The 24,873-nt window shown below is 40.8% G+C and overlaps 1 protein-coding gene across 2 annotated transcripts in view; it reads right to left on the bottom strand.

Moving 5' to 3' along the window:
* LOC129765221 (uncharacterized) overlaps positions 1-24,873 on the bottom strand; it is a 79,288-nt gene that overhangs the window by 7,566 nt on the left and 46,849 nt on the right. Inside the window, exons 3-4 of one of the 2 annotated variants that reach the window (XM_055765288.1) lie at positions 6,808-7,050; positions 6,243-6,519 (exon numbers count right to left, since the gene is read on the bottom strand). In XM_055765288.1, the coding sequence (XP_055621263.1) occupies positions 6,243-6,519; positions 6,808-7,050 (520 nt within the window). Of the gene's footprint in view, positions 1-6,232; positions 6,520-6,807; positions 7,051-24,873 lie in introns of both variants that reach the window. The other variant, XM_055765289.1, reaches the window with a different exon arrangement.

Here is a 24,873-nt window from a genome sequence, read left to right as displayed (position 1 = left end):
CGAAGCTGTTCTAGCTATTTCCCGCTTATCTCGGTCAGAGAGCTTCGATTTATTTGGAGCTCTCTCCTTCTTACCATATCCTTGAGGATTCGTCAAATAATAGAGCACTACTTGATGGGATCGTCCAATCCGACGATAAATTTCTCTGATACCAACATTTTCTTGGTAAAATACATCGATTTGTGTGTCTTTTCTCTCCGTGAGCACTTTTCCTCTCGGCATTTTCCAGATTCATTGATGAAAACAACTAAAACAACAGAAAAATATAACTGGTCTTAATGAAACTTGACACTTGGAAAATACAAAACCTTTGGTTTACGCTCAGCGCTTGCACACACACATATGAAAATCATGCAGTGTATAGTAGTCACCAATACCAACACATTAGAATATAAGTTGAGGCATTATTTATTTATAATGGCACGAAGCAGCAAGATCATCACGTGGTCTTATAGAAGTTGGACAGATCTCGACGTTTCATGCAATTTGAGGACATTTGGCATAAACAATAATTTTGAAAACCCCGATTTCATGTGGCACGGCCCCCACTCCCAAGGTTGATTTTAAATTATGTGCGCAAGTGACCTGCTTACCCACGCCAGGTGATACCTTCAACTCCACACTAAAAAAAAGTTCGATTTTATTATCTCATGACGAAAAATGTACCATTTTTGAGTTTCAATATTCTTCGAAAAACGGGGAATGTAACGGTATGTGGACGCAGGAAATGGATATATCCCTTAGGGTGACCACATTACCCCCGCTTCCCCTATATTTTATCCATTTCAATCGTGTATTTGCAGTATATGTCAAGAAACAGATGTTTTCAACATTTTGAGCGTCGAATTGTTGTTTTCACCGATTTACTGAAGCAAACAATTCATAATGCAAATCAACTCTCCCGCCCCGGGTGCGAAAGCTTCATTCAACGCCACTGCGTATAACTAACTTCAAATTTTCTGGTTTTAAGTTTCCAAATGATCTAATCCAATGGAAGGAAGTTCAAATTGAACGGCTCCGATGTGTTTACAGGATACTGGTAAAATATACGGAAGGAAGCGAAGTACACTGAAGTCGCTTTGAACGCGGTTTCAAGCGGTTTTTGGATGCGACTTTTTTGCGCTGTTTTATGAACTTACGCGTTTTTTTGCCCTGATTTCGAAATTTACGCGGTTTTTTGCGCGAATTTCGGAATTTACGTGGTTTTTTTACGTGACGCGTATCAACAGCGTAAACATTTAATGTGCTAATTGATATGACTTTTTACGAAATAAGTGTGTATTGTCTAACTGATTAGTAGCTGAGAAATAAAAGGTGAAACAGATATCATGATTGTAACTTACAAAAAAAATCAGTTAACCAATTGTTAGAATATGGGTTGCATTTCAAACTAACAATTCACTGATTGTTAGATTTTTACACGGATTTTCAAATTCACCCGGTTTATTTCTACGCCGTTTTTGAAATTTACGCAGTTTTTTTTTACGCGGATTTTGGAATTTCGCGGTTTTCTTTTACGCGGCATGTATCATCCGCGTAATAAGCGACTCCAGTGTACTTCCGAATGCGTAATTTTGGAGAAGAATTAGCCAGAGGTGTCTCGTCCACCTGTTCAAACTGTTCATAGGACAGGTAGACAATCTCAGAATAAAATGTATATTATTTCATATTTGTAACATGAATGAGGAATTACCGAAGGTATTTTTTTGTGATTTCCATGTTATCCCTAATATCCTTATAATATTTTCTATTTTGGTGAAACCCACTGTGAAGAATTTCAATGCACCCCAATCCCCGCAGCATAGGCACAGGAATTTCAATGCACGTAGCGTTACGCTACGAAATAAGCAGTAATGATTACCGGGTTCAAACTAGAGATGTCGGTTAATCGTTCGATTAATTCAAAAAATCGAATATATGAAATCATAATCGAGTAAAAAAATTTTGTATCGAATAATTTAAAATCAAAATATGAATACATCGAATAATTGCCACTGTAATCGCGATTAATGAAAGAAGGAATTTTTCTCAAGGTTAATGCATTTTTAGGTTAAGAATTAGGCTATATAATTTTTTATCCAACATTTTTTTATCCAACCATTTAACACCGACAACCCGATAGACCACGCAACCAGAATGACAACGTGATACGTTATTATTACAAGAAATAAATATTCACTCGATTAATCGAATATTGAAAAACAATTATTCGAATGAATCGAATATTGAAAAATGCCCCAACGATTGATCGATAATCGAAAAAATGAAAAATTTAGACATCACTAGTTCAAACCATTCATCTGAACCCGCCGTCATCCAAACACAGGGCAAACACAGTCAACTACGTATGAAACGATCACTACTACTAATGCTCCGCCTTGGGTAAAAATGACGTTTTCGGTTCAATATTTGTGCTGAACAAACCCGATGCAAACGATGGAAAATATACACCACCATTCTTAAGTGTTTGTTCGAAGTTGTCATCGTTTCCCTTTCTGTTTCTCTTTCTATTCCTGACGTCATTAAAATTTGAAAGAGGGCACGAGACCGCGAGAGTACACAGCACCAAACACCCCGAGAGAGCCTGATGCAAATAAAAAAAACGAACAAATTCATTCATGATTTTTGTGGATATGGTGGTATTCTTCGTTGAGGTGTGGATTCAATCCAATCGTTCTTTTCGATTTTGTTCATTCGACAACTTGAACCGTGTACAAACGTGTACATATAGTACACGTTTGTATGCTTACGTATCAAAACATCCGCTGCATTGGCCGGACATGTGAATGGAATAGCTGCGTACTTTGGTCTTAATGCTGACAAAATTGTAGCCCAGAGCTATGATGGCACTACTATAATGTCCGGACATAAATCTGGTGTGCAAAGATTGGTAAAACAACAACGGTTATTCAACGGATATATTCACTGTCGCGCACACTTATTGAACTTGGTTTTAGTTCACTCGTGCACAAACAACAAGAAAATGTCCAGGTTTTTCAATACGATCTCAACTCTTGCGGCATTTTTCTCGTAGTCGTCAAAACGCAGCGAGACATTGAAGCAATTTATGGAGACCAAAATACCAAATGTTTGCAAAAATAGATGATTTGAACTATGCACCTATCAATGAATGTTTGGGTGAGATTTACCTTGGCGACAGTGTCTTTGATGCTGAAACTTTTACTACATCCAGAGGTCCTCATGCATTTATGCTTGAGTTCAACACTGTATTCTTGCTAAAACTTTTTGCAAATATTTTTGCACACACGGATGTTCTTTATCAAATTTTGCAAAAAAAAGGAATTAGACGTAGTAGAATTTGTGCGTATCGTCAAGGCTTGCCTTGCTTCTATAGAGTAGCTCAAAGCAGATCATCATTTCGATAGTACGCTCAAAAATGCAATTGATGTATCTGGTGAAACTATGAATGACAGTAACGTCATCAATTGTCGTCGTTTATATGACTCGATTATAGACAAAATTATTGACGAAATGACGAAACGGTTTAAGGAACTAGATGAATATACAAATTCGTCGCTTTGTTCAATCGCGAAAAATTGCTGAGAATTTAAAGATGCTTATTTCATACCACTCGAAATTCGATGAAGTGAAGCTTTGTAATAAGCTGACGGTTCATTTTAAATTATAGTCATTATTCCGATTATCGTTGGACAAAATCTGCATCAAACCTTCTCCAAAACGGCTGGCCAGAATGATACTGACATTGCCTAATATAACGACATCCATTGAAAGAGCTTTTTTTTGTTGTTCGACGGATCAAGAATTATTTGCGGTCGAGATCTGACCAGAAACGGTTATTCGGAATTATGATGATGACCTTTATGACATAAGGCAGATGTTTTTATTTCATTGATAAGTTTGCGCTCATAGTTGACCGTAGGATTCTTCTGTTATACAGGCAAACATGTTTTCGTGCGGGTGATAGGGACCGCACAAAAAAACGTGTTTACTAAACAATTTAAAAAAAAAGCTTTTCGTTATGTGGTGGCTAGAGACCGCATAAAAAAAGTTTCCTTAAGAAAATAACCCAAATCCTAATGATTTCATACGTGATCAACATTCGATTTGCTTTTTCACTTTCATAAGCAGCCTACTCACTTGCGCAGCTCCTGTCAATAAGCTCCTACTGACACCTTAAAACAAACAAAACGAAATATGAGAATGGAAATTAACTGACACAGTCCCTATGTAGAGCGATAAAATACATATCAAAGACAGAAAAAAAATGACCGAAAAAATACCGCACAAAAAAAGTCGCACCAAAAAATTAAATTGAACAGGTAGCTCAGTTGGTCACGCGTCGCCTCTGTTCAAACATATCCAAAAACAACAGATAGCCTAACGGAATCCTACGTCAACCATGCGGTCGTGTCTCAGACACAACCTGTGACCTGTGTTTTTTCATTCCGAACAATGTTTTGTAGATCCATATAATAAACAAATCTATTTAAACCTTAGCATAAGTAAGCGGTTGTGGGATGTGAAGTATATATAGAAATATTTTTGTTTACTTCGATTTCTGGCGAAACCCGACTGGATTGATGGCTTGTTTCATGTTTAAATAAATAAAAGCAAAACAAATTAACAATATGGTACCCTATATACAGTACTATGCCCAAAAATATTTTTAGTACATGTTTTGGCTTCCTCATTTATTACAATCAATGAGCCTAAAATTTACAGAAAATATGGTATTCTCCCAAATTGGTATAACATCTGTGGTTATGTGGATAACGTGGTCGTGTGTAAAACAGGATTGTATTCCAGCCGGCCTTCAATCCCCGCTTGCCACCGTTTGGACTTTTTTTTTGTGGAATCCCAAGCTGACGTTCAGTTTGAGAGAAAGCGATGTCTGCTCCCATACATACAAACATTTCAAAGTTTTTGAAAAAGGTGCTTTTATTTGTTCATTTGACCCTTTAGTAAACGAAGAAAGATTTTTTTTCTGTCGAAGATGATATGAAGTAGCGACTAGTATTTTGAGACACCTATAGATCGCCTTTTTAGCATTAAATTCTCCATATATAGGCATAGCAAGCATTTACAAGTATTTGTTCAATGCTCTATATGCGGATATAGTTTTGATGGTTACTGATGGGATTGGAATAATAACAGGAGAATATCTATTCTTGCCAAATCTAGAAATGAGTTCTGTAGTTCCCGTTTGAAATACCCTTTAACACAAGAATAACATCGGGCATCTCTATTCCTCCGATAATCGTATTTTAATTTTCTTGAGTACACCAAACTGGTTGAATATAGTTATTCAACCAGAAGAAGGAAATATCATTAAAGTTGAAGTTCACATCACATACAGTTCTCCCTTTCCACGACAAGAAAAAAACAAATCATGAAATAGTTTAAAATTATTAAACTCCACTTTCAAACATACGATCTTTATGACATTCATTATATCCCAAACATGACCCAACGGATCACTCACTGGTCCCACATTCCAGTGCTACGTTAGAGCCACCAGGCACCTCTCCGGAGATCTCCGCCGCAGTAACCTTGTGGCCACCTTTTGTTGTGTTTCTGCGACCAGATTCCGCAAGAGGTACCAGGAGGTGAACGTGAAAAAATATCAACCACCCCCCAAAACCAATGTCAACACACCGCACCACACCCTCCACGTGGGTACTCCCAGAAGGTCAGATTACAAATAGCAGCGCAGCACGAAATTCTTGGTCCCAAAGCACGTGTCGGTGACGATGAGAGCAGCGCAATGGAATGCTCCTCCATATTGCTAAAGTTTAGCAGTCTCTCTCTCTCTCTGTGGAAGGAAGGGGAAAGTAATGAAATTGCAAGCTATAACAGTTAACAGTTAACAGACGGGATTATCTAAACGGTTTGTGCGAGGGTAAAACGAGCAAAGGTCAAATACTTCTAAAGGAATGCTTCAAATGAACATTTAATTGGTAATAATACCGCCATGAACAACAGAAGTTTTTTTTATCCTCAATATGAACGCCAATTAGAGGAAATCTAATTAGAACTGAAGAAGGAAAATGTCTCCGAATGTGTCTGTGCAGATTTCAGCATAGAGAGTGGAGGAAGGAAAACATTGACAGTGAGGAAAAGAACGGCAGAACATTTCCTGTCGCTAATAGGCTTCATTCAACACATATTCATTGGGGTTCGAGCTTTTTCGTCTCGTTTCGTCTAGCAAAATCAAACATCTACGCTACGATAATGCGTTACAACTTCCTACTATTTGAGACCTCGCCCGCCCAGATCGACTAAAATGGCTAGATCCTCGCGATGGCCGGAACGACGGCATCCAACCCGACCGCACTAGTGAGGCAATGTGGCGCTTTCGGGGCGATTCATAAATGTCATCCTCGTCATCAACGTCATCATCTTCATCATCATCCTCCCCGTTTGCTTGCTCAACCGAATCATCATCATCCTGCTCGGTATCATCGTACAAGTCATCCATACTCCATCGCTTGGAGTATCGATGATAGCGATTCAACATACCAGATCGCGCTAGTGAACCTTGTGAATGTTTTACATATGGTGTCGATTAGAATTGAGAATTTGGGGAGCGAATCCGGCGCCATCTGGATGGTGGAGGCATGATGGTTGGTGCTGCTAAACAAAATTAAATTTACAAAAAAAAAAGGAGAAATCCCATAACACGTGTCGGTCAGCAGTGCGCCCCAGACTATTCCCCCACCAACCGGATGACTCCGTTCGCTTGTCACTTTCCGTTTTTGGGATGGAAATACCTACCCCAAGAACGGGTCGGTTATGTAATAAAAAAACAAGTCGCGCCAAACTCACCAAGAAACCGCTTCTCCTCCGGAGGGTTGCTGTTGGTGGGCAGATAGTAAGGATACGCATCAGTCATTGCATCCAATAGTTCCTCGTAGTCGAGCGGGGCTGACTGGTAGACGGGCTCCAGAATTTCCGGCGTGCTGTCCTCGAGCGCTTCGTCGTCATAGTACACCCCACGTTTCCTGCGTCCACCACTCACGCCTCCGTTGTGGCCCTGGGAATTCTTCAACGATTGGATGTTGCGTTTCTCTGTCGGGTAGAAATGAGAAATTCTTGCAAGGAGCATGAAACGGATGGATTGTACACAAATATAGTAGTAGAAAGAGTTGGGGTGAATTCCGGAGCGCCAACTATTTGCGGGGAAGGATATGTTTGTTGGTTAGTTAATCCTTGCGTAAGTTTTGTGGCCCCTTTTGCCACCAGGCACGTCGACGAGTGGATTGTGAGATTAAACAACTCCCGTGTATTTCTGGATTCTTTGAAATGCTTCCAAAGGAAACCGGAAGTCAACAACATATTTTGAAGTGATGAACATTTCCCTTGAATCACTACTGCAAATCAGGTTTTCGCATAATATCGACCTGTTTATCGGAACATGTACCGTGAGATGTTGGGAGATTGTGGGATATCAAGAATTTTTTTTTCTGGGTTAGGGATGGTGTGAAAAGGCTCCACTTAAAGTTCTTCATTTGTTCATCAAATTCTTGACAACACTAAAAATAAAACGCGATTTGAATTCTATGCGTCATAAACGATCGCGCACTTTCCTTTTTGCCTTTTTACAATTTTGTGTAACATCACCAATAAATATATCGTGTTTTTACAGTGTAAATCCGAAACTTGCGAGTTAAGTTTTGAAGTCTGATGGCAGAAATTTGATTGATTCCTATGATAAAAAATGAAAAATAGAATTAAAAATTTGAGCCTTACGATCAAAATAGTATATCATACAGACTTTCGGAAAGCGGCAGATTTTCATTCAATCCACATCTTGCGAAATCATTGTGAATGTCGGTTTCCTAATGGCGATTGACGAATTCACTTAGAGATTCCTTGTGAACGACACGTTTTTTCGCCAGTATGTTTCACAGGGTCCAAAGCCTCCGAGGAAGATGGTTACAATAGCTGTTATCCACGGTCATTACGCAAAGAAAGTAATGGATTAACCCCCCAGCCAAGGTGTGGCGCGACCCGTGCCGACAGATGTATAGTCGGGGAGTCTGATTAAATACCTTGCCACTAACGGAGCCTGCGGAGTACCAGGGCTACCTTTACAGTACTTTGTGTCCTTACTGCATTAAGCGGGTCATTGATGCAGTTGTCCTTCTTTATCGCACAACTTGTGGGACTTTTAAAAATAATCCCAACAAACAAAAATTTGCGTGTTCCGGCAGCCAGGAATGTCTACACTACAAAAACCTTAGAAATCTAAGGTCTTCTGGAACTAGTGGCTCCAAATGTTTTGTTCCACACATAGTTCAGAGACGTCATCAGGAATTCTGGTAAAGAGCAGATTCTACGCGGTGAACCTACGAAATCTGTGAAGCTTGACAATCTGGACGTTCCTGGACCAAACGGCTACCGCAAGAGGTTTAGGAACTTCGATCAAGCTTTGTGAAAAAGGTGGGATTCCGGTTCTCCCAATTGAACCGAACTAGCGGTCAAAACTAACACAGAACACTAAGGCTCTGCAAATAAACCTCCATCACACTGAAGCAGCGTCGAGCATGCTGTCTAGGAGGTTTATCTAAGACGTTATGGATCCAGCTCTAACTCAAAAGCCTTGGGTATTGGGAATTTCTGGGAAAACCTGAAGCGTATGATCTACTCCTACAATTTTGTCGCGAAAACTGAGAAGAAATTGGTAACTAAAACGAAGAAAGAACTCCAAAACACGTATGTTTTCGTCCGCCATGGCGAATGTTCCGGTTAACCGCCGGAAGGCCACTCGCAAGGCGTAGTTTTTTTTTGCAAATAAGCTAATATAATTACCTTCCATGATAAATTTATTAAACTAAATTATCTGTCTTAGTTTTTTCTTATCACCATCCGAAAAAAGTTCATTTTTTTAATGCAAACGTTATGACAAAGTGATCAAACCTTCTCGTTAAGTATGGTATGGGTGGTCCTAATCATAATGTTTCGATCATGTTCTATACGGATGAATCGATGAACAACAGAACAGTAACAGAACAGGGGATGGAGTGTATGGTACCAGAACAAAAAATTCTGTAGATATGGGGAACTGGTCAACAATTTTTCAGGAAGAAATAGCTCCGGAAGGCCAAAATAGGCTACGAATCCAGAAATCATAAAACAAGCGCATCGACTCGTTTTGAACGATCGTAAAGTGAAGTTACGCGAGTTAGCTGAAGCCGTAGGAATTTCAAAAGAACGAGTGGGATACATTTTGCATGACATTTTGGGCATGAAAAAACTATCCGCACGATGGGTGCCGCGTTTGCTAACCGTCGACCAACAACAGCGGCTTGGCGTTATTGAAGCGTAATCGTGTGGACTTCTTTCGACGTTTTATGGGAATGGAGGAAACGTGGATTCATTACCACAGTCCTCCAATGGGCAGTCTGCAGAGTGGCAATGAGGCATATATCGAAGACTACGGAAAAAAATCGAAATCCTTATTTGTTGCAGGTTACGTCGACCGAGCAATTGATGTTCATGGTTTTCCGGGACTTACCCATGATGATTGATTCTTAAGACGCGTCTACATTACGGCAATCGGCATCGTTCGTCCTTAGCCGCCCGGTGAGGCCGAATAAGTGTGGACGTGCCACCCGGGCTTGTCGACGTGCCGAAAACCGACTCGAATCATGCCGAACCCAATCCGAAACAAGCCGGTTCGGATCGGAAAACGAACCGAAACAAAACGAAGTACATTCGCGTGACGGCATTGTGCTTCATGTGTTTAATTTGTGGAGCGAAAATGATAACGGATGGTCAGGCGAAATGAACACACATTTTAAAACAGAAGTTATGAATGAAAATTAACCTTTTCATATCAAATATGTAATCTATGCAATAGAGTAACACATTGTCTGCAAGTGGTGGAAAAATCCACAGAAAAAGTGATCATGGTAGACATACAAGTGTGCTTTGAAATTAATAAAACTTGATAAATTTCCTTTAATTTCATCTGAATAAGCCTGTTTATCGGAGAGTCAAAACTATTTGAACATTGCTAAAATTTTTCCTAACAATTTTCTTACGTTGTTCAGAATGAGATTCTTACGAACAATCTTAAAATGTTTTCCTGGACGAGAAGAACGGAGGTGCACTGAAGACCTTGCCCTGATACTCTAAATGAATGATTCCAGAAACACACTCAGAAATTTGGAGAAAGGTGATTCAATGCCGAGCCCGAATTCATCCGGACCCTGTAAATGAAGGTCTACTCTAACTGACTCAATTGATGTAATGTGAATCCCAGAATGAAGCAACAAACTTTATAATCTCACGTTATTCGCGGTGCAAATAACGTTCAATAACAAATAACGTTCAACAAAAAAAAGTCGCAAGGGGCCAAATCTGGAGAATACGGTGAGTGGGGCAACAGTTCGTAGTGCAATTCGACCAATTTGGCCGTGGCGACGGCGGAATTTCCATTTTTTCCATTTCACAAAAATCCGCGGACAAAACAAAACTACGAGTCGGATTCGGCTGAAATTTTGACAGTAGCCGTTTACGAGAGTACTACACGATAAGTAATCTCTCGTGCGATACTGACACCATCGGGCGATGAGGCTTAGTACTTATCGGACCCCTCTTGTGTTACCACAACATTGTAAAACGGATGTCTTATGCAATGTACATCCCTAGCAAAGCTTCGTGCATTCTACTTCATAGCATACGTAACCTTGATTGTTTTCATTTCTAGGAAAAATAAAGTGCGTACTTCGCAGTCGTCATTCCTTTTCTGGGAGCTAAGCGATCCGGAGGTAAGTTTTTTTGGTTTTTATTATATTTAAATATATATAATTTTAGTTTCTCTTCGGTAAAAACAAATTCTCAACCACAAAGATATCGTGAGCTTGTTTTCGCTGTGGAAAAACAAAAAAATAATTCGTTGTATTGAAATCTCAATACAAGTTATCACTTACAAATGAAAAAAACAACATGCCCACCATTCTATGAAAATAATGCCTACCAATTTTTTTTCGTAGGATATACCTATGATTAGTAGGGTAGTAAATGACTAACACGAATTGGTAACATTTACGAAAAAAATGGTCATATATACTAAATGTTTCTCTTAGTGCATGCTCCTTTCCTTTCCCGTTCATTCATTTCATCCATCAATTACCCAATCGCCAGCAAACGAAACATTCATTTATTCGTCCAGCTTATACTCAAATGAGTGTATCGTTGGCTGTGTTGCACTCAGTGAAACTCATAAAAGCAGCGAAGTGAGAGATTGTGCAGTAGACCAGCTTGAGTAGTCAATTGCTGACGGTGATGATATGGTGGTGAATGTGACTGCTATTTATTGTATACTGAATTATAATTTAGATTAGTTGAATTTTAGAGTGTTTCCGAACATCTATCAAATGAGTATGTTGTTTAGACCAGGGCCAGAAATCTTCGAAGGTGAAAAATGAAGACCGACTCTGCTCTCAGTAGATTCGCTTCGACTGTCGCCGGCAACAAAAAATGAATTGACTAGAAAATGAATAGACTAGCGTTGACTAGCAAGAATGACTGAGGAACTAGTCCAGTCAGTGGTTAATCAAACTGACGCGACTAATGAATAGAGATTGAGAGAGAGAGAGAGAGAGAGAGAGAGAGAGAGACTGGGAAGAACGAAATGAGATAGTCGAGTCGTAAAGGGGGATTGTTCAGTCGTTTTGGGCGGTAAAAACTGCGTAAAAAAGCCAAAAATCATTTCCGACTGAATACGGATATAGTTAGTCAGATAGTCAGCTGACTATCCTCAGTTGACTATGACTATGCCGAGCCCTGGGTATAGACATTTTAGATAACTCAATTTAATCGTACAGCGAGATAAACATACTGCTGTCAAAGTAGATGATTAAAATGAAGTTTCTGTCCGCTTTATCATACTCCGAAGAATTTGAATAAGTATCATTTAGTAGTTTCCCTCGGCTTTCCCTCGGTGATCCGGAACACATTGATGGCGACGAGGATAAACGAGAAAGGATCAGCGACCGTTTTGAAGAAACTGCAGCAGTTTCCTGATCAGCGGGTGACCACTTTGATCCGGGAAAATAAAGCACGGTAAAAGATAACAAAAAAATTTGGTTCAAAAAAATGTTTGTTAAGGTATTGTGCGACCATTGTTCAGTGGTGACAAACGCTTTTGTAAACCAATGCGCCATTTGCTTTTCGCGGATGTTTGTATTTTTAACAAAGGAATTCAATTAACACATTAGGGATCGCACGTTTCCTTCGATGTGGATGAGACGAAGGCGAGCCATCGGTAGGCCTTGCTAGATTCTTGGCAAACCAAGGATTCAACTTTCAAGTGTAGAAAACACGGGTTATTTCGTGGTCCATCCGTAACAGACGGAATGCGAAACACGAGAAATCTCGTGAGCGGTCCGCAATGTGTTAACACAACTTAACCTTACATTCTCTTAGAAAGTGCTTTTAAAGGAAAAGTTTTCATTGTTCAAATTATTAAAAGTGGGTTTCCCTTTTCTTTTCGGCTTGAAAGCGCTCGTGAACAATCGGAAAATTAACCGAAAACAATCATTTTTATCGACCTAGAAGTTTGCTGGTGTTTGCCATTGACATCACGGAGGAAATTTTGCTGAAAATCGGTTGGTGCTCGTTTTTGGCATCGGGTGAGAGTGGCAGTTGGTTTGGTGAGTTGTATCATTTGATTTCTAGGTAACTAAGAGAAGTTCAAAACAGACATTCGAGTATTTTCGAGCAAGTAGCTTATTTTGACTGACTTTTATTTTTCGTTTTGAAGTGTTTCTTCTCTATTTGCCTCAGAACGCAGTTTTTAAATGTTACATTCGTGTTTTTGTTCGGTATTTTTATATGTCCTACGTCGTGGCTCCCAACATTGTACCCTATCGTAGGAGTCAATCTTTCGCTAGCTGGATCAAACGTCTTGCGGTCCATTTTCGTGTAAACAACGTAATTATACCGAATTCCCATCCATTGGTAGTTGTTCAGGATCGTTTTGCTAGAATAGTTGGAAGTAGCGTTTTATGTGCGTTGGATTTAGAAGGAGTGTACCCACACCTATCATTGTCTGAACGATCACAAAAATTCATGGTGTTGAATACAATTCAAGGACATTTTACAGGGCGCTTCCTCTAGTGCATCTATCTTCCAGCAAGCAATGGATCATGTTTTGTATGACATTGAAAATCTTGTTGCTGCTCGTGATGTTTGTGCAAGTATGGCAATTGTTCCAATACAAAGCATTACTACGAGACCATTCAGTAGAATAATATGGATTTCTATAAAAGGACAGTAAAGGAGGCACTCAAAAAGTTTTTGCTAGAGCCTAGTATGCTGGATTTAAATTTAGATCATCAGATCAATCCTTATTATAGAAATAATAACATGACATTAAATCTAATAATAACAATAATAATAACAACCGTATCCTTCGGATACGCAGATATTTGGGGATACCATGTGGTACAAGCATAACATTCAGCATTTACGCGAAAAATGGATTAAATCATCATTTTTCTAACGATTCTCTCTTTTTTTTTCTCTATAATAGTGACTTTCAACACATTTCGGCTGGTTCGTCACTTTTACTTCCATTTTTTTTTTTTTTTTTTTTGAAGAATGTCGGGAGTGAGAATTGAACTCGTGATCTCTGCGTGAGCTATTGGTTGCCCGTTCGCTTAGTAAGCGATCGATCGTGAGTTCAAAACTCAGGGCCCTCATTGACCATCTTTGTGTTGTTACAGAATAGCTACGTCCACGCAACAATCAACAGCGATGGAGATCGATCCACGGTCGAAATAAGATCGATTCATCCATACAACTGTTCTGCTCTGCAAGAAACATCGGGCTGCTGCTCTATAAATAACTCAACAATGATCAATCAACTGTCTCCGCTGTCCGGTGGTCTGGACAATGGAAGAACAGAAAGAATACTCTTACGCCTAAATGGCTACTGTGTGAATGTACCATATGTAATGGTATAGAAGAAATACTGACGAATGGCAACTGTGTAATGTGCTAATTATAGATATGATAACCATGTGACATGTACACGATTACAATTCGGCTCTGTTACAGCTAGATTGCTAATTAGCCTTAAATAGATAAATGGGATAAAAAAAAATCTCTGCGTGAGAGGTATGGATGTTATTCTCTAAAAAGATACTGCAGATCATTGTTGGAAACGAGGCGATGACTACCGTTCATCCAACGCAGGTCAGAGTCGTTAAGGATACACAAGGAACATCGGGTCAGCACAGGCCGTCGTCGAGATTGGTCGAAGCTGGTCGGCCAATACCGACTATCTCTGAAATCGAGATGCCGACCGTAAAGGAGAGAAATGAAGTTCGGCAAATGCCGGTTCGAAACGAGAATCTATCAACAGTAAATGGAAGCAGAAAGAGAAAGTATCCGCCTGAATCGGTAATGCTAACAGGACTACGAAGGCGTTCGAAGAAAGGGAAGAAGCCAAGAATATAAAAGAAAGCGAATGTGACTATTTCTGAATTATTGTTCTTGTTTCTAGATTGTTGTAAGGATGAAGAGCTTTCGTATATTGGATTACAATTTAGATTAGTTGAATTTTAGAGTGTTTCCGAACATCTATCAGAAAACAGGTTACGTTTTTATGAAATAAAGTTAATTAAAATAACTATGTTTGCCGAGAACGGATTTTGACGATTTACATACCAAACGAATTGGAAATTCCCTAAGATTTGTTTTTTATGCTATATATTACAATCCTCTGGTGTGTAAACGGTTTAAATTGGTGAGAACTAGAAGCATTCCTATTTTCCCATACATTTGTTCTGCTCATTTGTAAGCTTCCTTACCCATGTCGTTAATAACGATTAACTTATCGGCAATCAACGAAGGGGACGGAGACGAATGAATCGTTGGATTTAAAGTCCCCGTAAACAAATGAAAAAAGAAGAAGAAGAACGAAGGGGAATATTTGCCTAGAGCACAAATATTGGCATACTTTCAGTAGCAAAATTATCTCCACCAATGATGACAGCTAAACTAATCAAGACCGGAAATATTAATAGGCTTGAGATAAATGGGTGTGTGTGTAATATAATATCCGAAGTTATCAACAAGCGACTTGAACAAAATAACAGCGTAGTTCTACGTGGTCGTGTCTTGGACACAACCTCCTATATTTTTATCATACTCCAAAGAATTTGATTATCACATTCGTCGCCCCGTCAGATATGGGTGACACTTTCATCGTTCAAATTGAATAGGATTTTTAAATGGAATTTGATAGAATAAGCACATAAGTGCAACTATAGGATATTTAGAAAAATAATAAAATGATAACCATATTATTATAATGTTTATACTATCCTTTTTATTGATTTATAGTTCGGGTGGTTTGTACTGCATTTTTTTGCGAAACCCATAAAACATGACTTTGCCATGTGTAATTGTTGTCAATTCGTCCTCAGATTGAAACAAATATTGCAAAATCATGAAAAAGTTGTCTGCAAACTATATTTGACAAATTGAGCTCCAGAAGAAACTCATAAACGTCGCGTTGGGCGACGAAAATGTTAGTATCATTTAGTAGTTTCCCTCGGCTTTCCGTCGGTTATCCGGAACACATTACTATGCTCTCCTCCTATGATTCTTTTATACCACTTTTTTCGTTGACGGTCCGGGGCAATCCTTTTGACGTAGGACTACGTCTAACCGGAGTATATGGGGGTAAAATGAAAACCTAGACACAGAACATGCAGGAAAAAATGAAAGATTCCGAATTCTTATAACTCGAACACTTCTTACTGGATCGGAAAGATGTTTGCATCAATTTATAGGGAATATTTCTACGCTTCTATCGCAATTAATAAAATGTTATTTTTCATTAGATAGACAATTGAATAACTGTAGAGTGTTAAGCGTTATCTAAACGCCCTAACTGCCTCGTTTTGATTGGCCCGATTTACGGTTTCCCCAACAGACTCTGGGAAATCGGCATTGCAAATACATGAAAGTCGGGGGTATTTTTGTTCCGACTGAAATGTGTTTCCCCAACACAGCCATCTAAACCTTGGGAAATCGGCATTGCAAATACATGAAAGTCGGCGGCATTTTTGTTCCGGCTAAAATGTGTTTCCTTCATTCGCTATCCAACTATTGACGAGTAAAGTTCAGTGTCGTTATTGTGCGTTGCCACTTTTACTATTGTGCGATTGGTATAGTGTACGAGTGAAGGTCATTGCTGTCCGCTTTCGAATTGACCTTTTGTGAAGTGGAACAAAGGAAGCAGCGCTCTTGCAGCTTGCAGCCCTTGGCGGCTGTTGAACATCGGCATAACGGGATCGCCATCGTGTGGCTGTCGTTAACGGGAATTAACATCACGTGACCGTGTGAGCTATTCTTGCGCTATTGTGTTGATCCATAGCGCGTAGCCTCTGTCTCTCCCTGGTTAGGGCAGTAGAGCGCAGTATCGGAACAACTTTTATTTTAAGGTACACATATTTAATATTAATATTCTTATTCAACTCATTTGTTCATTGTTTAATATTATTTCTCTTGGCAGACTTATCTCACTTCTTAACTAGGCGAACCTAGCCAGAATTTTCACCTGCCCCCGGGCTTCTGAATGCCAAAGGGGGACTAGGCTCTGCGGAATGCACGTATCTGCATGCTCGTGCTGTTTTAGTCCTGACCGAGGAATTGTCGGACAATCGCGCAGGTGCTAAGGATGACCGACTTTTGGATGCCGGCCAATTCCTTCTCGATGTTCAACACCTTTAGCGCTTCCAGAAGTGTCTTCGGGATAATTCCAGTTCCAGAGAGAACGACTGGAACAATTCTTGGGACCTCCCTTAGCCCCCACAGTTCCTTGAGCTCCACGGCCAATGGTCGGTACTTGCAGATTTTGCGACCGTGGGTCTCCTCCAGATTCTGGTTCAGTGGAATAGCGACATCGATGATGGTGACTTTGCGGTCGCTCTTGTCGTAAACCATTATATCTGGGCGGTTGTGGTGGATCGAGAGGTCGGTCAGAACAGTGCGATCCCAGTACAGCTTGAAACGGTCATTTTCCATGTTTGGGAGAGCATATTGTTGCGTACAATCGCTCTACGCCTCGCGTTCATCGCGTTTTGGTCAAGCCTCCCGACGAACTCTGGATACGCTTCCTCGAACATTGCGAGTATTCGAGGGCGACCGCTCATGTCCGTCTCCAAAGCAGTGCAGATGTAATAGGCGCGGATCACGAATTCATTCATTTCATGTGTCCACATGATCCGTCGCCTAGTAGTACCCACAAGTGTGGACGACTGTCGTCTGACAGTCGCAACACGCCTCGTAGGCGCAGCGTTTCGTTGGTGATGTCGATGGCTGCTGTTTCCGTGTGGCGGTAGCTCTTCGGGTTGAACCCGGCTGGTGGCCCGCTCTTGCACATCGCCCTCCAGCCGCTGGCCGCTCGTTCTTACGCCCGTTCCAGGACCAGCTCCAGTTCGGGGACCCTCCTCGGGCGATCGCATTCTGAGTATTCTTCGTGAACGTAGCTCCATTTTCTGGGTGTATCTCCTTTGCCCGGGAGACAGCGGGTTGGCAAGGCCTCCATGACCCGGGAGGCCTTCCCCGGGAGAGATATAGCGCTCTGACTCGCTCGCACCCCCTCACTTAGCCACTTTCGACACCCGTTCTCGGAGCCAAGACCAGGTGTGTGTTTCCAGTTCACGCCCGATCTAAAAATGTCGTCATATGATCTTCGTGGAGGCGTGAGATAGGAACATTTGAGACCAACAGGTAGGCTCCTACCCTAGTGTTGATCCCCATTTGAGAACCTAATAATATTATTATCATAATTTATTTTTGTTTTGTTATTTTTTTTTTCGAGAATATTGTTAAAATCAATAATATATTAGAAATAAGACAGAAATTTTTGTAAAATGGAGGATAGTGGAGGATCTCCAGAGATGGAGATCTCCGATAATGAATCCCATTTAAGATCTGGGAAAAAACATAAACGAGTCCCTCAAAAAGAAGATAATTCTTCTGGGGACGAATCTGCTCATCCTTCCAAGCCCCCCTCTAAGAAAATAGCAAGCCTCCCTTCTGAACCGACTGTTACTTCCACTCCCCCTCTCCCATCATCGATTTCGCTTCCCCCTTCTGATGTTTCCGATCCAACCCAATCCTCGTCCTCGTCTTCTCCCTCTGTTGTTTCCGCTCCACGTGTCAGAGTTTATCCAGAAGATGCACCTGGAACTGGCCCGTGGGTTGTTTTCCTCCGGCCAAAACCAAAAGGAAAAAGCCTTAACGTGATTCAGATCATGAAAGATCTGGCCAGATACACTTCTGTATCTGAAATTCGCAGGGTTAGACCGAACAAATTGCGGGTTGTCGTGAATGAACGGAAACACGCAAACGAGATTGTTGCTGACCAACACTTCACTCTCGAATATAGAACATTTATACCCTCCCATAACGTAGAAATTGAGGGGGTGATAACTGAAACGGGTCTGACGAGCGAACAAATAAAAAAAGAAGGAAAAGGCAAGTTCAAGAAGCTTCCCTCAATGGAAGTAAAGATCTTGGACTGTCGCCAACTCGGGAAACTCTCCCATGATGGGGACCAAACGAAATTTACGCCGTCCGACTCGTTTCGAGTCACCTTTGCTGGTGCCGCCCTCCCTGACTACGTTATGGTGGACAAATTGAGACTACCTGTGCGACTCTTCGTGCCAAAGCCCATGACTTGCAACAAATGCAAGTCAGTTGGTCACACTTCAGATTATTGTGCCAACAAGGAGCGCTGTGCCACTTGCGGAGAGCAACATGAGGGGAAATCCTGCAGTGCGACTGAGCATAAGTGTCCATATTGCGGAGGATCCCCACACGCGCTCTCAGCTTGTGAAACTTACAAGAGTCGCTGGGAGAAACAGAAGCGCTCTTTAAAGGAACGCTCGAAGCGCACTTTTGCGGAAATTTTAAAGGGCGCTTCTCCACTGGCCCAACAACAACAACAACCAATCTCAACACACAATAGCTTTTCCACGTTGCCAGTTGATGAAATGGAAGCGGACACAGCTAGCGGGGACACACCGTTTATTTTCAAAGGGAATCCCCGGCGCAAAAATGTGACCACTCCCAAAGTTCAAGAACAAGTCCCCCCGGTGATACCCCCAGTTAGCTTGCCTAAAAAATCGAGTGCAGCGGACAAGCAAAATCAGGTTCCTCCTGGCTTCCGTGGGAATAGTTCACCTTCGAACGACCCAGCACTCGAGGGGACATCAAAAACGCCAACTGTCCCTGTTTTTCCGTCTAGCTCAACTTCCCAATCGGGATTTATAAAGTTGTCTGACCTTTTGGATCAAATCTTCAAGTGTTTTAATGTTTCCGACTCCATCAGAACCCTTGTCATCTCAATGCTTCCAGTATTAAAGACAATTTTACAGCAATTGATGCAAACATGGTCCCTCCTTGCAATGATTATCTCTCTTGATGTCTAATTTAGATAGAGAGGTCAGAGATATCACTGTTTTTCAGTGGAATTGTCGTAGTCTTATCCCTAAATTGGATACATTCAAATTTTTAATTCATAACTTCAATTGTGATGTTTTTGCTCTGTCCGAAACTTGGCTTTCTTCGCGAGATGATATCTCTTTCCACGATTTTAATATTATACGCTTGGACCGTGATGACAGATACGGAGGGGTACTATTGGGGATCAATAAGTGCCACTCATTTTTTCGAATTGACCTTCCACCTATTGGAGGGATCGAAGCTGTTGCTTGTCATGCAAACATCAGAGGCAAAGACCTCTGTATTGTCAGCTTGTATTGGCCTCCGAGAGCTGCGGTTAGCCGCAAACAACTTGATGACATGTGCTCACTCCTTCCTGAGCCACGATTGATCTTGGGAGACTTCAACTCTCACGGAACTGCCTGGGGGGAACAGTACGACGACAATCGTTCATTGTTGATATATGACCTTTGTAACAACTTCAATATGACCGTTTTGAACACTGGGGAAACAACACGTGTGCCTAAACCTCCTGCTAAACCAAGTGCTCTTGACCTCTCGCTTTGCTCGAATTCACTATCGTTAGATTGCAAGTGGAATGTAATCCAGGACCCCAACGGTAGTGATCACTTGCCAATCAAAATTTCCATCACCATTGGGTCGAATTCTTCTGAATCTATAAACATGGCATATGACCTCACAAGACACATTGACTGGAAAAAATATTCGAACGCGATTGCTCTAGCCATCAATTCCAGAGATGGTTTACCTCCATTGGAGGAGTATAACTTCCTTTCTCGTTTGATCTATGACAGCGCGGTTCGCGCTCAAACGAAACCCATCCCAGGTTCCACTATTCGTCGAAGGCCTCCCAATCTATGGTGGGATAGCATATGTTCCAAGCTTTATGTAGAAAAATCGAATGCATTTAAAGCTTTTCGGAAACGTGGAACCCCTGAAAATTTTCAGACGTATTTGGACCTTGAAAATCAATTTAAAAACTTGATCAAAGGGAAAAAACGTGCTTATTGGCGAAATTTCGTGGGAGGTTTGTCACGAGAAACGTCAATGAAAAAATTATGGAAAGTGGCTCGAAACATGAGAAATCGCTCTTCAACGAATGAAAGCGAAGAATATTCACATCGATGGATTTTGAATTTTGCACGGAAGGTTTGTCCTGATTCCGCTCCTGTGCAAAAAATTGTTCGAGATATACCACAAGATAGGTGCGATCTTGATTTCGAGTTTTCGATGGTAGAATTCTCTCTTGCTCTCCTTTCATGTAACAATTCTGCTCCGGGATCGGATAGAATTAAGTTCAACTTGCTGAAAAATCTCCCTGATGTGGCGAAACATCGCTTGTTGAACTTATTCAATCGGTTTCTGGAGCATAATATTGTTCCAGATGATTGGAGACAAGTACGAGTTATAGCTATTCAAAAACCCGGAAAACCCGCGTCCGACTTCAATTCGTACCGCCCAATAGCAATGCTGTCTTGTATACGGAAATTGTTGGAGAAAATGATCTTGTTTCGCCTTGATCGATGGGTTGAAACGAATGGCCTACTCTCAGATACACAATATGGGTTCCGCAGGGGCAAGGGGACGAATGATTGTCTTGCGTTGCTTTCTTCAGAAATTCAAATGGCTTACGCCGAAAAAAAACAAATGGCTTCAGTATTCTTGGACATAAAGGGGGCCTTTGATTCTGTTTCAATAGAGGTTTTGTCAGACAAATTACACTCTCGGGGTCTGCCGCCTCTATTGAATAATATGTTATATAACTTGCTTTGTGAGAAACATTTGAACTTTTCTCACGGAGATTCGGCAGTAAGTCGGGTCTCTTACATGGGCCTCCCCCAGGGCTCATGTTTAAGCCCCCTTTTGTACAACTTCTATGTAAGCGACATCGACAATTGCCTTACACAAAATTGCAGCCTAAGACAACTTGCAGATGATGGAGTGGTGTCTGTCGTAGGATCAAACGAATCCGACCTGCAAGGACCCTTACAAGATACTTTGAACAATTTTTCAACCTGGGCCATTGGGCTAGGGATCGAATTCTCCACGGAGAAAACAGAGATGGTGGTTTTTTCTAAGAAGCATAGACCAGCAAAACCAAAGCTTCAACTTTTGGGTAAACCAATCACTCATGCTATGTCATTCAAGTATCTTGGGGTCTGGTTCGACTCCAAATGTACTTGGGGGGCCCATATTAGGTATCTGAGTAAAAAATGTCAACAAAGAATAAACTTTCTCCGTACAATTACCGGCACCTGGTGGGGAGCCCATCCCGAAGATCTTATTATGTTGTATCGAACAACTATTCTCTCAGTGATGGAGTATGGCAGTTTCTGTTTTCAATCAGCTGCCAAAACACACCTCATTAAACTCGAGCGAATTCAGTATCTTTGTCTCCGTATTGCGTTGGGATGTATGCCCTCAACGCATACCATGAGTCTCGAGGTTTTGGCAGGCGTACTCCCACTAAAAGATCGCTTCAATTTATTATCTCTTCGGTTCCTCATCCGGTGTAAGGTTATGAATCCATTGGTGATCGGAAATTTTGAGCAATTGATCGAGCTAAATTTTCATTCTAGATTCATGAGTTCATATCATGAATTCACCTCTATGCAGGTTGTTCCTTCTTCGTATATTCCCAACCGTGTTTGTTTTCCTGACTACATCAATTCCTCTGTACATTTCGATCTGTTCATGAAGGAGAAAATCCATGAAAATCCAGATTATCTTAGATTGGGGTTCGTTCCTACAATCCTCAATGCAAAGTATGGGCGTATCAATTGTGATAATATATACTTTACTGATGGGTCCTCTATGAATGAGTCCACAGGATTTGGAGTGTTCAACGTATTTTTTAGCACCTCACACAGTCTTCAGAATCCTTGCTCGGTATATATTGCTGAATTGGCAGCGATATACTGGGCGCTGGACAGCGTCGCCTCACGACCTGTTGAACACTATTACATTGTAACGGATAGTCTTAGCTCTGTCGAAGCTATCCGTTCAGTGAGGCCGGAAAAGCACTCGCCGTACTTCCTTGAGAGAATACGAGAAATTTTGAGTGCTTTATCCAGACGCTGTTATGTCATTACCTTTGTCTGGGTCCCTTCACATTGCTCAATTCCGGGTAATGAGAGGGCTGACTCATTAGCAAAGGTAGGTGCAATTGAAGGCGATATATATCAGCGTCAAATCGCCTTCAATGAATTTTATTCTTTAGTTCGCAAAAATACCATCGCTAACTGGCAACGCAAGTGGAATGAAGATGAATTGGGCCGGTGGTTTCACTCGATTATCCCAAAGGTTAGCCTCAAACCGTGGTTCAAAAGTCTGGATTTGAGTCGGGACTTTATTCGCACCTTCTCCCGACTCATGTCCAATCACTGTTCGTTAGATGCACTACTCTTCCGTTTCAATCTTGCCAGCAGCAATCTCTGCGTTTGTGGCCAAGGTTATCACGACATCGAGCACGTTGTTTGGTCATGCGAGGTGTATCTGGTCGCCAGATCGAATTTAGAAAACTCCCTTCGGGCCCGAGGAAGACAGCCCAATGTGCCGGTGAGAGATGTGTTGGCTCGGTTAGACCTTGATTACATGTCCCATATATATGTTTTCCTTAAAGCTATAGATCTTCGTGTGTGATTGTCCCTACATCCTTATACCCTCCTTTCCTTCCTTTGCGGGTAATTCGTCCCCTTGCTATAAATAGTAGAATAAGTTGAAATGTAAATAAACTATAGATATACGAATAGATTTAAGAATTGAGTGTTCATCAACATTGTTACAATTTCCTTATATCCCATCCTTCTCCTAAAAATATGTCACCCTTCTAAACTCGAGTACACCGCGAGTAATCGGTTTTCCACCTTACTAACCATAGATGTAAGAAAATTGTTTATATATATATATATATAGTTTTAAAAATATATTTAAGAATTCGGCTCCTTTAAACTTAAGTAACTGAGCCTGTAAAAATAAACGAATTAATAAAAAAAAAAATGTGTTTCCTTAACACAGACTTCCAATCCATGGAGCGTGGGGAAATTGACATTGCAAATACAAGCATGTCGGGCAGGGTACGTTTATGAGAAGGTATCCTGGACTCGAAGTGTGTCCGACACGATTCACTTATACACTCTCAACTATGACATCTTAGCTTTGACGGAAAGCAGCTATCGCAAAGCAATTCATAACGAGAGTTTTTTTTTCTGTTGTGAATATTACGTGTTTTGCTACTACTACGTCAATAATACGTGAGATAGAGGAGTTAGTGAACCATTAAAGTTAGAATAACGGAACTAGTACCCAGGATGTGTTGTTTCTGTGTTGCTTTTTAAAGTGGTCTATATACGGCGGCCCGACTGCGAAGGAATATATATATATATAAAATATTTCTATTTTCAGGTAACTTTATGGCTCGATATGTGGCACCCGGATGCGTGAGCGTTCGGTCATTGATACCCGGGTTCGAGTCCAACTCGAATTATGAAAACATATCCCACAAATTATCATTCCATCGATCCCCAAAGGAATGTGACTATTCGGAAGAAATGGCTTCGATTCTTTGGACAGGACCTAAGTAGCAATACTAAAAACATGTACATTTGCTCGATTCACTTCAGTCTAGATTGTTTCATTCATATCGATGGCTTGGAAGTACATTGTCGAAAACTAATACAAACAGGTAAAATTGAACAAATCCATATTATAGTTACAATTATTACACAAAAATGTTTATTTTTAGCTGTTCCTACTGTCAGAAAGGCCAACGATTATCATGCCTCGGGAAATCAAAACGGACGGCTCGCCAAAAGGTCTTGATTGACATCAAGCAAGAGTAAACAATCATAAATCATCCATAACATCCGCGGAATTGGTCTAGTTTTCTAATGGGACGAAACATGACTATCCCGAGAGCGATATTTCATCAAATGAAATCGGGAGCAACACTATCAACATCTCTAGTGAAAACCTAGTGATTTTGCTAGTTCTGATAGCTTAATTCAATCACTGCAGTAGGAGGTATCGGAGAGCTACAGAGAGCTTCAGGAAGCTAAACTATGAATTACCGAACCACTATTTCCCCTAGGTTTTGATTAGAAAAAAAAATCTAAATAGATTATCTTTACGCAGCAATGAATAAATGTATACATTTAGCTAAAATACAAAAGAAATAAACTTATTTAGACAAATTCATTATACCGCTCCATGAAACTTGCAAAGCTAACACGTCAGAGCCTCACTGTCATTGATGCACTAGTCAGTCCAGACTACCTTGTCATAAACGTACCCTGCAAGTCGGGGGTATTTCTGTTCCGACTGAAATGTGTTTCCCTAACACAGACTTTAGAACTAAGAAGCGTGGGTAAATAGGCATTGCAAATACGTGCAGGT

Source organism: Toxorhynchites rutilus, chromosome 2 (assembly GCF_029784135.1).
Source record: "Toxorhynchites rutilus septentrionalis strain SRP chromosome 2, ASM2978413v1, whole genome shotgun sequence".
NCBI classification, from domain to species: domain Eukaryota; kingdom Metazoa; phylum Arthropoda; class Insecta; order Diptera; family Culicidae; genus Toxorhynchites; species Toxorhynchites rutilus.
The sequence above is the reverse complement of the archived record's forward strand: the minus strand, read 5'-3'. Positions and strand labels throughout refer to the sequence as shown.